A 14,022-nucleotide genomic window follows, 5' to 3' on the forward strand; every position below is an offset into this window, starting at 1 on the left:
GAATGAGAAAAAGTCGCCCCAACCGAGACTCGAACTCGGACCGCCTGCTTGATATGCAGATATATATATACAAACAGGCATACATACATATATCTTTCCGTTTCAATTGTATACACATACACACATGTATATTAATGCCATACATTTACTGATAAATTTTATGACTCCAACAGGAGTTCTATGACTTTGGTTTTAAAATGTTTCCTATATTTAATTTCCCGGACTTGTATTGGTATTTCGTTCCATATTTTCGTGCCTATACAGGTAATGGAAAATTGGCCTGATGTACTATTTGCCTTAGGTTGGTATAGATTTCCCTTACATTTTTGTCTAGTTTCATGTGAATGGGTGATAAGTGTTACATATTCGTTTAGATCATGAGGCAATTTATTGTGATACAGATCAAACATGAATAAGGAAATACATAATTTGTGTAACTTAAATACATCTAGCAAATTAAATTGTTTAAATAAAGGTTGAGAATGGGAGGTAAAGTCACTAAAAGAAATTGCTCTCACTGCCATTTTCTGAAGTAAAAAAGATAGGTTGTAAATACGATGAATAAGTGCTTCCCCAGATCTCAAGGCCATACATGATATGTGGTTGTATAAATGATTTGTAAATTAATAAAAGAATATTCTGTGGAAGAAAATGTCTCAATTTAAAAATGATTCCAATTTTTCTTTTAATAGTAGTTCTAATTTTCTCTATGTGGTTTTTCCATGTCAAATGTTTATCCATAATTAGGCCAATAAACATGACTTCAGATACTTCCTGGATGTACTTATTATCAATTATAATATTATCTATAGTTGTGACTGTTTTTCTCTTGCCTTGGAATATAATTAAATTTGTCTTGAACTCGTTGACTGGAATGTCCTTTTTACTAGACATCACGTGATCAGCCTAGCTGTTTTGTTTTGGTTACAGGTGGTGTTGTCAAAAAGACAAACAAAAATACAACAGTTTTCGTGCTAAAATAACAGTTTTGTAGTTTCAAAATAGGGTATTCAGGTATTCAGGTAGATGCTACTCGGAGACCTTCGATCAGTATTATTATTTATCTCATCATTATATGCCTGTTTTCAGCTTTTATACCGATTTTTTTTGGCGAGCAGTTTCGACAAGCAGCTTCGTTATAAAATATTATTATCTACTATTTAATCTATTTAATGGTATCGTGTGAGATATTAGGCAGTTGTTATCATCTATATTGTTATTTGGAACCCTTAGGGTGAGTTTGAATTATAGTCAACAATTAATATGTTGTGCGGGGGGTCTGCCTGTGCAGTCTTTGTGTTGTTGCCCCTTTTGAATTATATATAATTGTTTCATATCTCTAGGTATCGCTCGTTATCATGCCGTTTGATTTGAGTCGGCGCGTACGTTGTCTACTTCTTTCTACTACACACACACAGTTGTTGAATAATACTAACACTACAAAATAAAGACAAATATATTACAACAACGTGTTTATCATGTTTACTCTCACCGATTCCACAACAGCTATTGTTGCGATTTGTTAATAATAACGCTATATTAATATTCAAATTAATTTAATACATAATTTAATAATTAATAATAGATTGGACCTCATTTGGCACAGGTTAATCAGATTTAACTTCTTACCTAAAATCCACAAAGCAGGCAATCCTGGTAGACCGATTATTTCGTGAAATGGCACTGCTACACAGAAAATTTCTGAATAGGCCTATGTGGATGATTTACTTAGACCATATGTGACTGATCTCCCTGCATACATTCAGGACTCCACGGACTTTATCCGCAAAATTAACCAAATTCAAAATGTACCTATTAATTCTGTTCTGACTACATTAATTAGATGTTTCATCGCTGTATACTAATATCCCTCACGAAGACTGGAGCCGATGCATGCATTTTAAATTACAAACAAATTCCAGGCAAAACGCCTACTAAAGCTCATTTACGAGAACTGGTCATGTTGATTTTAACCAACAACAGTTTTATTTTTGGCAATGACTTACCTCCAAATTCATGACACAGCGATGAGCACAAAAATGGCGCCATCTTTTGCAAATTTATTTATGTGACAATTTGAGGCCAATTCTGTCCCTTCTCCAACCTAATAAACTACTTGTTTAGTTTAGATACATTGACGACATCTTCATGATCTGGACCCATGGTGAAGATAATCTGGATTCATTTACAGCTACTAAATCCACTAGTATAGCGTTGACTTTTTCGACACTATAGTGACCATAGAAAATGGTACACTAAAAACTGACCTATTCCGTAAACCCACAAACCTGTACCTGCTACCTAGCAGTTGTCATCCCCGACACTGTACCAAAACCACCGTACAGTCAAGCATTACGTATCAGACGTATCTGTTTTTCAGATTTAGATTTTCCAGAATCGTACAGAAGAACTTTCTTTCTTTTATTTCAATAAACAATGGCATCCGGCCCATTTCACATAATAAAATCTATATTATTTTCGGACATACAGGTTTTTCTTTTTTCATAAGCTTTACATAAGTAGGTTGCAAAAGACTTAATTTTTTTGGGTTTCATTGTTTACAAACATATTTTTTAACATGTATACATTTAAATCAGACATATATTTTTTCCTGATGTTTTTATAAAAAGGGCAGTAAAGAAAATGTTGTTCATCTTCTAAACTTAATTGATCACAAAACATACATATTATAGACTTTCGGTTAATGTTTTTAATTTCAATTATGACAAGATAATCTAAAGCGTGATGTTAGTGTTCTATACTTAAAACTTAAATCATAAACATAAGGTTCGTAAAAATTGTCAAACTTAATATTTTTATAAAAATTGAGACGTGTATATTACTAATTTTTTCATTTGATTTCTGCAATGCAACATCCCTAATTTTTTGTGAGATAAAAGGTAAAATGTTTTCATTGATTAAACTATTCCACATATAACCACAACCGAAATTATCCAGAACGCCCAACAGTTTTTTCCATTTTCCGACCACGATCTTTGAGTTTGGTAGCATATATTTGGTAATCTATTATTTTCCATTTTATAAATTTTTATCCAATACTTGATCATTCTCAATATTTGATAGTGATTAATTGGAATTCTACCTAGTTCATTCATTACGCGCACCTTCGCTTGGGCACTGTGTAAATTATATATAAATCATACTGTCAAATTATAGAAACAGTGCTCATATTCGGATCTTATGATCGCGTCGAGCATAGCTCATCGGCGAAAGTTCCGTATTTTTAGTTGTATAAAAAAATGTCTATGGCGGGATTCGAACCGAAACGCTTACAGGGCGAGTATCATACCACTAGACCACAGAGCCATATATGGTATTATCGCAGATTTTCACCCACCAGATACATTCTCTCTCTCATACAACAAACGCCCTCACAATCAGTGGAGGCTTAACTAGTCAGAATAAATTCTAACTTTAATACGCAACGGTTTTTAAATAATATTGTGTATATGTAAATCAATTGTGTTGCGTAGCACTGTGTAAATTATATATAAATCATACTTTCAAATTATAGAAACAGTGCTCATATTTGGAACATGATCTTAAGACCATGCATATTAATTTTCAGAGAAATCGATATATATGTGACGTCATAAAAGATTATTATAATCTTTCTTTAACGGAAATATTTTAAATAACACGCCCTCTGTCGTTTTTGCCAAGCATTAATTGTTTTGGCGTTCACTCGACTCGGATGCATGTTTAACTTTTTTAGCCATGGCAGATACTTGCAGAATAAAATATGTACGTGCATGTTGTGTGTGTGTGTGTACAATAGGAAAAAAACTATGCGTGACTTAATTTTTAGGTTAAAAATAACGCTAGTATTAAAATTAATCTCATTCACTTTGGCCTGACAGTTTATATAGAATGTTATGCACATAGACACAACAAAATTGTACTTGATAACACACACAAGTAAACTTTAATAGTATTTTATTTCCTTACAAAAATACAGAATTAATAACTTAATAAACATACATTATACTGGATAAGTTTAGAGGTTAGCGTTTTGAAAATGCATGATCATACTTTATTAAGCGGGCCGCATAAAGGCAGGCTGATCTATATTTAATGGTATCGTGTGAGATATTTATGCAGTTTTTATAATCGATATTGTTATTTGGAACCCTTTAGGGTGAGTTTGAATTATAGTCAACAATTAATATGTTGTTCCGGGAGTCTGCATGTTGTTGCCCCGTTTGAAATATATATAATTGTTTGTTTAAGCAGTTGCATATCTCTAGGCATCGCTCGTTATCATGCCGTTTGATTTGAGTCGGCGTACGTGGTCTACTTCTTTCTACTATTTTAGAGGGGGTAGTTCCAATATTTTTTATATGGAGTGCCATGACTACCCCGTACATTATCCAATGCTATTATATAGCGGCTTATTACATCTCTCTGACATTATCTGACACAAAATCCCCGACTATAGAGGGGGTAGTTTTATTGTTTATCATCAGAGATTATGTATGTTTTGAAGTATTTGTTGAATACTATATCTATTTAGTGTAATTGTGTTTGTTCTTTTAGAGATCCACACACAGTTGTTGAATAATACTAACACTACAAAATAAAGACAAATACATTGCAACAACGTGTTTATCATGTTTACTCTCACCGATTCCACAACAGCTATCTTGTTGCGATTTTTTAATAATAGCACTATATTATTCAAATTAATTTAATATATAATTGAGACTGACATTAAGTACTTATATGCACATAAGCACAGAATTTTTAAGACCAGATTTTTTTTAAATTATTATTTTTAATTAATAAACCCATTTTTAGAATACCACCAAAACATCATACTGTGTAAGCAATTTGAAAATAATTAGCTACAACGTTAACTGTTCGTTAATTATACTTGTAGCAATATTTACTCAAAATTCTAGAGGAAGGAAAAAGAAAACAAAGACAATTTTAAACTTGTGGATCTAGACGTCCATATATCGAGTACCATCAATGTCACTGGATTGTCTCGAAACACCATTTCCTGGAAATTACCTTACTTAAAGATATATTGTCCCCGTACATTTATATTTTGTTTTTTAATTTTTTGTTGAATATGCCATTTTAATGTGACATAATAGTTATTCACTTTGACCAAAAACTGGATCGAAAAAGATATATATATTTTCCTGAAAAAATGTAATTTAAAATTAACCGTTTCCTTTGTCTTTTCATAAGTGAAATAATTATTTTTGTTGATTTTTAACTTTATTAAAACTGCACAATGGACTTTTAAAAGTCTGATTTTATTAGTCTTTATTTTTCAGGTTTTTGGGGACAATACATGTTTAACTAGACACTCCGAGAGTGCATACCTCCGCCTACTGTAAAATTCTCCTACATAAGATTTCTCTGGTAAAAAAGATATATATATATATATATATATATATATATATTTGTGTGTGTCTTAATGCTAATTTCACTACAAGCATGTCTATGCGAGTCTGGTGTAATGGTTTTTATGTAACAAGCCTTTCAATTAGCAATAGCTTCAGTTGACTAACAATAGAACAGCAACGCGAAAATCAAACGAGTGAATTTGAAAAGAAATAGGTTTTTTAAAATACTCGCAGCAAAAAACGTGCACATTAAATCAAATTATGTTTTAAAATTACAAATCACAAATTATAACTCTTGCCTCTTGTACAAAAATGAAGTTTTTTGGACAAGTAGTTCTCGAGAAAATGCAATTTCAGTTTACTTGTTACTTTAAGACTGCTCGTCGGCTTTTGGAAAATTCTGTCCTATCTTTTAACACTAGCAGGTCTGAACAGTATACTAAAAAAGTGGTCAAGAATTGGGACCATGGTCCCAAAATCTAATGGAATGGTCCTTGACATATCTATCCGTATATTAATTTTGGTAAAGATCTTGTAATTACTTTTTGAGTAATCCTGCTAACAAACAAACAAACAAACAAACAAACACACGCTACCGATTACATATAACTCCTTGGCGGAGGTAAAAAATATCCTTTTTCGACCGATTGTCCCATAAGGCTACAATATGTTCTCTTCATCCAGTTCTTTTTCTAACTTTAGCTTTAGCTTCATTCCATGATCTCTAGCATGATTTCTTTCTTTCTCCATCGTGCGCCTCCAAGTTGTTTTGTTACTCGAGAAATAACATTTTCTCCGGATCAGTGGTCATGAGATAGTATTTCAAATCCACGCGTCGTCGTTGGTCAAATTATTTATTTCTTAGTGTTGCGTCGTATTGTAAACCTGACTTTGTATATAAGTTATTTTGTTTGCAGCATCCAGAAAGTGTTTTCCAGATAGGTATATACAAAAAAGAACATGCATATTGATTTTTAGGGAAATCGATATACTTAATCTTCATGTGCGAAAATATGAAATAACACGCCCTCAGTGTGGCTATCTACAATTTGCCATGTATAGTTTTTTAGTAATTCTCTTCGTTACGTGTTTAGAAGAGAATTTATATCTCATCGTAGTTGTACGACACGGTTTGGTATGCCGTGTGTTGTTATGCAAATGGACTAGTACAGGTGTAGTGGGAAAGGGAGTATGTTTATTTATTCGCGGTCAACACGTCACACTGTTAAGTTCTTTACACCAGTTCGCGTTTTCCTTTTGTGCCGTTATGGATTCAGAACAGGGCGTAGTTGGAGACCAGGGTTACGTTGACATTGCTACGTCTCCAAACTTGGACATTAACCAGATATCTGCTGTTCTTGATGCTAAGTTGAGCAAATTCAAAAGGGAGCTTGCCGAGGAGTCGTATTCCCAGCTGAGTTTAGCGGTGAAACGTGCTAGGTCAGCGCCTGCGCAGTTTAAAAGGGAAGGTTGCAGGCACCAGTTCATGCACAACGAGGAATTAAAGGAGAAGATAGAAGAGGCCGTGTCTAACATTGACAACGATCAGATTGAAAAGGCGAGGGAGCTGCTCAACGAAGGTATTAGGTTTATTGACAAACGCCAAAAAATTGTCAAAATTGCCGACAAGCATGGTTGGAATACCATACAGGCATACGTGTCTGACGACCTTGCTAGCGATTCCGATGATGACAAGCGCCTGTCTAAAGCGGTACGTCAAGCGGCATTTAAACGGCGAGAGCGGAAGCGGAAGCGCAAACGTAGGCGCTCTATTGGCAGCAGAGGACGTGGCAATTTTCGTTTTCAGTCCGTCACACCAAGTTCAACGGGAGCTCTCCCAGGATTTCAGGCGCTAACAGCAACTCGTGCTAACCGCAGCTACCATGCTTGTTGGGGATGCGGCCAAGTTGGTCACATCCAGTACCAATGCCCTCAACGGGCAAGCAGTTCGCAGCAAGCAGGAGGAGGAGGAAACAAGCATTAAGCAGATAAGTTTTGATGACAGTTATGATATTTTTGACAACAATTACGAATATGAGACTAGTTTAAACTCTGAATTTCCCGGAGTCACAGGCCGTTTGCGTCGCTGTAGAGATTTTTGGTTAGAACACCTTAATCCACCTTTGTTTGTGATTAATATTTTAAATAAGGGTTACGTTATTCCATTTACACGTTTTCCACCCACAGTTTTTCTGAAAAATAATCGTTCTAGTTTTAATCACCCCGAGTTTGTAGTCGAGGCCATTACAAAGTTGTTAAGTGTCGGTAGCATTAAAGAACACAATTCTCCGCCCTTCGTGGTCAATCCTCTCACGATTTCTGAGGGGTTATGGTAGTTGGCGTGTGTGGCCGCACCGGCCCCGAATAAATATAGTTTGTTTTTGAGATGAGATATGGTGTTTGCTTACATAAACATCTACAGCTTCATGTTTTTATAGCCATGTCAGTTTTGTTGTTAAAGACTAAAATATGTACTCGCATGTATGTGTATTATGTATGTACATAATGAAAAATACGCCTACAATGACTGTTTTTTCGACAACTTTATTTGAGCGTTAAATTACGTTTACATTGTAACTAAGATTACCGTTGAAATAAATAATTTAAGCTACCTAGATACAGTGCGTAATCAATAATCATCTCCTTCAATTCACTACACCATTTAACAATTAGCAATTAATAGAATATTTATTTAAACTCAAATTCGATGATTTAGAAGATGACATAGGCAGTAGCACGTTAGGTCACGGAACAAGCGACCGCCCTCAATATGTCTCTATTATGAGAACTTTTACTACAATGACGTTACTAAAATATAGGCTGTACACTTTATTATTAATAGGCCTGTAGTTAATTTAATCCGCATAATTCACATAGGCCATATGTGTTGTTGACGTTACTCAATAACCGGCACTATTACAGGCTTAGTTTAGCCTTCGGCCAACTCAGAAAGCACCGAGTTTGACCTGTACTCGATCAAAGATATGCTTTATCTACTATAGGGAAGGCTAATATTCACTCAATTCAACCATACGCTGGATTGTGCAAATTACCAAACATTACAACACATAACGTGAAATGAAATTTAAGGCATTTGCATGTTATATTATTGTTTAAGCAATTATATCAGCGCCAGACTGAACACATATCGGACGACGTATGCCTCTCATGATTAAGAAGAATAAATTGAACATCATTGACGTTGATAAGCGCCCTTCGCTAATAATTGATCTTCTTGCACCTGACTCCTGACCAACGTACGCGATAACTAGCAATGGTGTTTGTACGTCAACGATACAGTCTGATCCAGATACATATTACAGTTTGATACGCGCATGCGCAACAAGTGATTTTAACTATGTAGGAATGTGTGATTATCTTGGTTTTTAGAATAAAAGTGCTTTGGTCTGCTACACTGACAACCATATTTCATTCGAATAATAAACAATATTAAGCAAATTATAATTTAGTAAAAACAATTACGCAATTACAATTTTAAATACATTTTTTTAGGATTTAAAATACGAATTATTAGATTTCATTACACGTAAGATAAATAACAATAACTATAGTGTAATTACAATAATAATAAATATTAAGTATGTACAAAATCTAACTACAAATATAAATATTCTGTATCAATAAATAATTCTTATTATTAGTCGCGTGGACGCGACTGTATAGTTCACTATGTCGGTCGATCGGTCTGGTATCACTATGCGTTTTAGCACGCGACTTATGGCTGTTGGTCTTGTTTTTACGTAGCGCCACGAGTGGCCCGGCAATTTGATTTTTCAAAACAGGATTTTGTATATGTATGAAACTTTATGCGTGACAAAAAACACATTTTATTATTATTAGTCCGAATCACCATTAATAGTATTACACTAGGTCAAAACATTCAAAATATTTAAGAACAATACAAAATTAGCAATGCAAATACCAAACATATTACAATTAAAACAATTAAATATAATTTGTAAATTTCAAAGTTCCATTTTCGATTGAATTTAAAAACCACAACAGGACGGAAATCTATAATTGAAAGTTGAATAATGACTTAGAATCGGGCCGCTGAACTGTCATGATTTAGCAGCAGTCTTTCTTCATTTTTAAAACTCCATTATACTTCAAGCCACTGTCATCATCTGTTGAAAAGATAGAAATGTGTTAAATAAGTAGCATAAAACCTAATCATCATTATCACAAGTATATTACAGTTGATTAGTTTATTTCGTATGACGTAGAACTGGTTATTTCGTTTTATATAACACCTAAATAAATTCCTGTCATTTGATTGGACGATTGTGGGTCACATGGCGTGCAATAGTACTCACTATTAAACGACCGTTTAATAGTACTTTTTGAAACATTTTTGTGTACGAAAAAAAAACGTCTCGCGGATGAAAAAAAATCTAGTACACAAATTACCCTATGATATGGCTCTGTACTGTGAAATACAATAGCGCCACCTGTCGTCTGGTCTTAGTTTCATTTGTAAACACCACCGCGAGATATGCAACAGCAGGAGATATTTGTGTACGATTTGGACATATATGTACTAATTTCATTCAAAAAGGCATTTAAATTAGCTTTAGATCGTTTTTAGGATTTTGATTAATTAATAGGGACATCCCTACAAGACGTGGAATTGTTGGAAAAACCATAATTAGCCTAGATAAGTTCCAATTGTCTGTCGAAGTTTTCCCTTTCAGCCTAGCTAGTACTAGACCTAGGCTACTAGGTCTAGCCTAGGCCATGCTAGTATTAGGTCAGGCCTAGTCTAGGCGTTTTAGCCTTGCTAGGCCTAAGATTGTTTGGTCGTTTGTTGACATAATTAACACTAAAGTAGGTTTGTTTATAAAATCCATATAAATATAACATTAATATAATATTAAAAACAAAATGATACTGTTTTTAATCAATGTGAATGAAATGTAGGCCTTTGGCTAGGGCTACCTTACCTTATTTGATTCAAATGACAGGAATCTATTTAGATGTTATATAAAACAAATAATGAATGTTTTATATTCGTGTAATGGTACAAATAATGGCATTTGGTCACCTCATGCCATTATTTGTACCATTACACTCATAAACATTCATTATTTGTATACTATTCAATGGTCAGCCTATTTTTAACATTTTTAAAAGATTGTCGCACTTAAAAACAATGCACTGTAGTGTAACTATTTCAGTTTTTAAAACACTGAAGCAAAGACAGGTTGCTCAAGTTTGACCAATCACAAGCGACAGTTCAGATTAGGCGTCGCTTGTTATTGGTCAAATTACTCGCATTGGACGTACATGACCGTGAGACCTTAGTGGGAGCTAAATAATGATATAAACTCACACAGCCAGTTGTCTTCACTGGTTCCAGCCGTCTTGAAGTCCGGCAAACTTTTTGTCAAAGAGTCCCAGGCGTCTTTACTGATAAACACCCACGTTGCACCATGATCTTTACTGCGCATGTAACTGCGCATGTCCATGTGAATGCCATAGATAAGTCCTGTGAGTTGGTCAGATCCAATGACATTGTGTAGGTTCATTGGTAGAGCTATTGAAACATATTTAATTTTTTATACATATTGTAATGGTAATAGTACTGGGATAGATTTTTCATCTTGAAAAAAGAAAAATATTAATAAAATAATGCAATGTTTCGTTTATGTGCCTTTTTTTTAAATTGGAAAATATGTGTGGCCGCTAGGCATTCAAGGCAGGATGTATTGACAAAATAAATCTAGGCCTAGGCCTAACAATTCTTTGCTAGTTCTCTGCAAATCCGGGATCTCCGGGAGAAAATGTCAGTGTTAGGCCTATTACTTTTCGATTTATCAAGTTAGAAATTCCTCTTGCATATCGATGTGTATGATGACCCGTGCCAATTAGGCTCTAAGTATGGAAGTTCGTGTATTTTGATCAGCTAGCCTCAGGTCAGTGATATTCTTTGAGGGACATTATGAAAACAATCCTCATTGTTTTACCTTTCCAGCGTCCATCTGGTGGATTATCTTGTACATAGCAGGACGGAACAACCTTGTCTAATAGACGTCCAACTGAAGGGTTACAAGCAAAAATGACGTCGTTATCCGGATCATCCAACTTCTTAGTTATGACAAAACCCTGGTCATAATAATCTGTCAAAATAATTTTAAAAAAAACATCGATAAATAAAAGCAAACGCAATCCACAAGGCCTTATTCATCGATTAATTACATTGTGTGGAAAATATCTTGTTGATGTCGTGTTGATGCTTCGACAAATTGCTAAAAGTCACATGGATAGAAACCAAACCATGTTAGGATGATAAAATGGGAAGAGGATCGGAGTGCCCGGAGAGTGTTTACCAACATTATATTATATATACTATAGGCCTATAATCAGAATTTTAGGAATTATTGTCTCTTTTTTATATAGGTTACGCATCAGTGTTGACACAGTAATTTAATTCATAAGCCAAATAAAAATGTGATATATTAGCTATACCGTCAGGACTCTTTATTCCAAACTTACCTGGAACTGGGCATTTACTAGGATCACTGACACACACAGTATGTTTTCCGTTTTCACACTTATGAGCACCAGCCACGCAAGCATCGCACGTCTGGCTAGATCCCCCATCATAATGACATACGTCTGTCTGAGATTCGGTCCATTTGCTGTACCTCATCACAGCTTCTTTTGCATATCTTAGTACTGGTTCTGGTGTACCCTCATCTGAAGAAAAAAATAATAATAATGGAAATCCGTATTTATTTTGCTGAAACCCATTTTCTAATAGACAATATTTGTGTGCTAATTTATTACAAAAGTGCAGTTGTAACTCATTTAAAGGTTTATTGTGGCGATCAAGTCTATGATAGTATGTAGTCATTATCGAAAAACGAAGTTCACAATCACAACGAAACAATTTGTCCTTAGGTCAAAGGTTAAAACATTATTGCATTTATCCGATATTGGTCAGATTTACGCATTGCACACGCGTCCGTGTTACGTTGCGTGCTAATGCCAAAATTTATCCAATTTGATTGAGATAATTATCGGTTAATTTTTCTGGAGCGGAATCAGTTAAACCCTTTTTCCACATCGGTTAATTATCGGTTAAGTTAGTTTTATCAGTTAATGTTTGGCTGCAGAAACACAGTCTTTTGCAGTATGTTAAGAACCATGGATTTAGCGTACCGTATTCAAAATCTAACATGTGATACTCGCAGATAGCTGGCAGGATAGCGGTGCAGTCCATAATGTCCCAGTCACCAAGATCAGTACTAACATCCCTGGTATCGTATACGTCTACAAAAGCCGCAGCTCCGCAGTCTTCGGTCACACTTGTTCCGGGTCTGTTTGGTAGCCATTTTGTAAAAGACGCCGATGACTCGTCTGTCCACTTGAAAGTATCAGTACTCTAGAACATATATATTATTATTATTGAAAAATCATAAGGGGTATAATAAACGGCATGTCATGTGATTAATCATAGACTTGTGTCCCCTTTCTCGTTTACTTAGCATGGTCAGTTCATTACGGTGATTACTAGTGACGTGGGATCTGAGTCATACTCACCCCAACGTCTTTTAGCCCAATCCAGTATTTGTATGGAGAGAGTACTGGAACGAGGCCGCGAAGAAATTGCTGTTCAAACGTATCTTCAATCATGACTAATTGCGCATTGTCTGCTTCACAGGCCGCCTTTGCTGCATCCCAAGTTTCTAGCGTGCCGTTGAACACTTTGTAACACGTTTCTTCGTAAGGTGTGTAACCAGATCGACATAAATCTACAAGTACAGTGTAAGAGTTATAGAGTAATTATAATCAGCCGATTCATGTTTGTAAGAATCATTGACACACTGTTTATTACAACGTAATATATCGATCACATGTAAAGTGTATCAACGAAAGTTGTTTTGGTCGAGGAAGTCATCGTTATGATACACATGTGTTCCTGTATCTACAACTTTTCTATGTTACTGGACAAATTGTTGATACTTTACCGATATTACAATCATAATAAACATAATTCATATTTGATAAGGATGTTTAATGTTATGAAAGAAACATTGTCAATGTTTTGGTCGCCTTATTAAACACACTATCGTACACTTACCACCACCAACATCTGGTCTGTCCGAATACTTAAATTGAAAATATTTTGTGGAACCAAGAACTTTAGCGCTATTAGCAGTCGAAAACCACAACAAATCAACCACGCCAAAAAAGCGATGAGTGCCCGGAGTAGTTTTTCCGTTTTTGTCGATTCCTAGGCGTACACGGAAAGTTGGTTTGGCAGCAATCTGAATAGTTCCAAGCTGTGAAATACATACAAAATGTTACTAAATGTGTCCTTTACGCCTGTCTTTGTTTTCATTTAGAAAACCTGTCAACTTATATCATAAGTCATTAAAACAGAGAAAGAGAAACACACCACTCAGCGAAATAAAGGCTGTAATAATTGTAAACCGAATTTGTTATCCTGATGCAGACAGACGTTACACTTACATTAATAGGTGTATGAATGTATTCTGAACATGTTACTGAAGGTACTAAACTGGCCATCCACCCGTTTCCTATTCTTTCAAAATGTATCAGCGCTGTAGGTAAACACCTAACATACTTAAAAGTACTCTTTCAAACCTTAACCAAG

General features: G+C 34.9%; 1 protein-coding gene across 1 annotated transcript; it reads right to left on the reverse strand.

The window, feature by feature from the left end:
* Positions 1–9,467: 9,467 nt before the first annotated feature.
* Positions 9,468–13,746, reverse strand: LOC144854509 (uncharacterized). The gene is made up of 8 exons (XM_078712461.1): positions 13,729–13,746; positions 13,486–13,687; positions 12,945–13,156; positions 12,564–12,786; positions 11,895–12,098; positions 11,366–11,518; positions 10,732–10,935; positions 9,468–9,526 (listed from the first exon to the last, which is right to left on the reverse strand). Exons 1-8 carry the CDS (start codon positions 13,744–13,746, stop codon positions 9,468–9,470), a joined length of 1,275 nt encoding a protein of 424 aa, XP_078568587.1.
* Positions 13,747–14,022: the final 276 nt, after the last annotated feature.

Source organism: Antedon bifida, chromosome 10, assembly GCF_963402885.1.
Source record: "Antedon bifida chromosome 10, ecAntBifi1.1, whole genome shotgun sequence".
In the NCBI taxonomy this organism is placed as follows: Eukaryota; Metazoa; Echinodermata; class Crinoidea; order Comatulida; family Antedonidae; genus Antedon; species Antedon bifida.

Bases quoted from the DNA above. Each gene is read 5' to 3' on its own strand.
- LOC144854509 (XM_078712461.1), bottom strand. The intron at 12,787-12,944 runs GTGAGTATGACT...TATATGTTCTAG, and splicing joins TTGGGCTAAAAGACGTTGGG to AGTACTGATACTTTCAAGTG. The intron at 12,099-12,563 runs GTACGCTAAATC...TTTTTTCTTCAG, and splicing joins CATGTTAGATTTTGAATACG to ATGAGGGTACACCAGAACCA.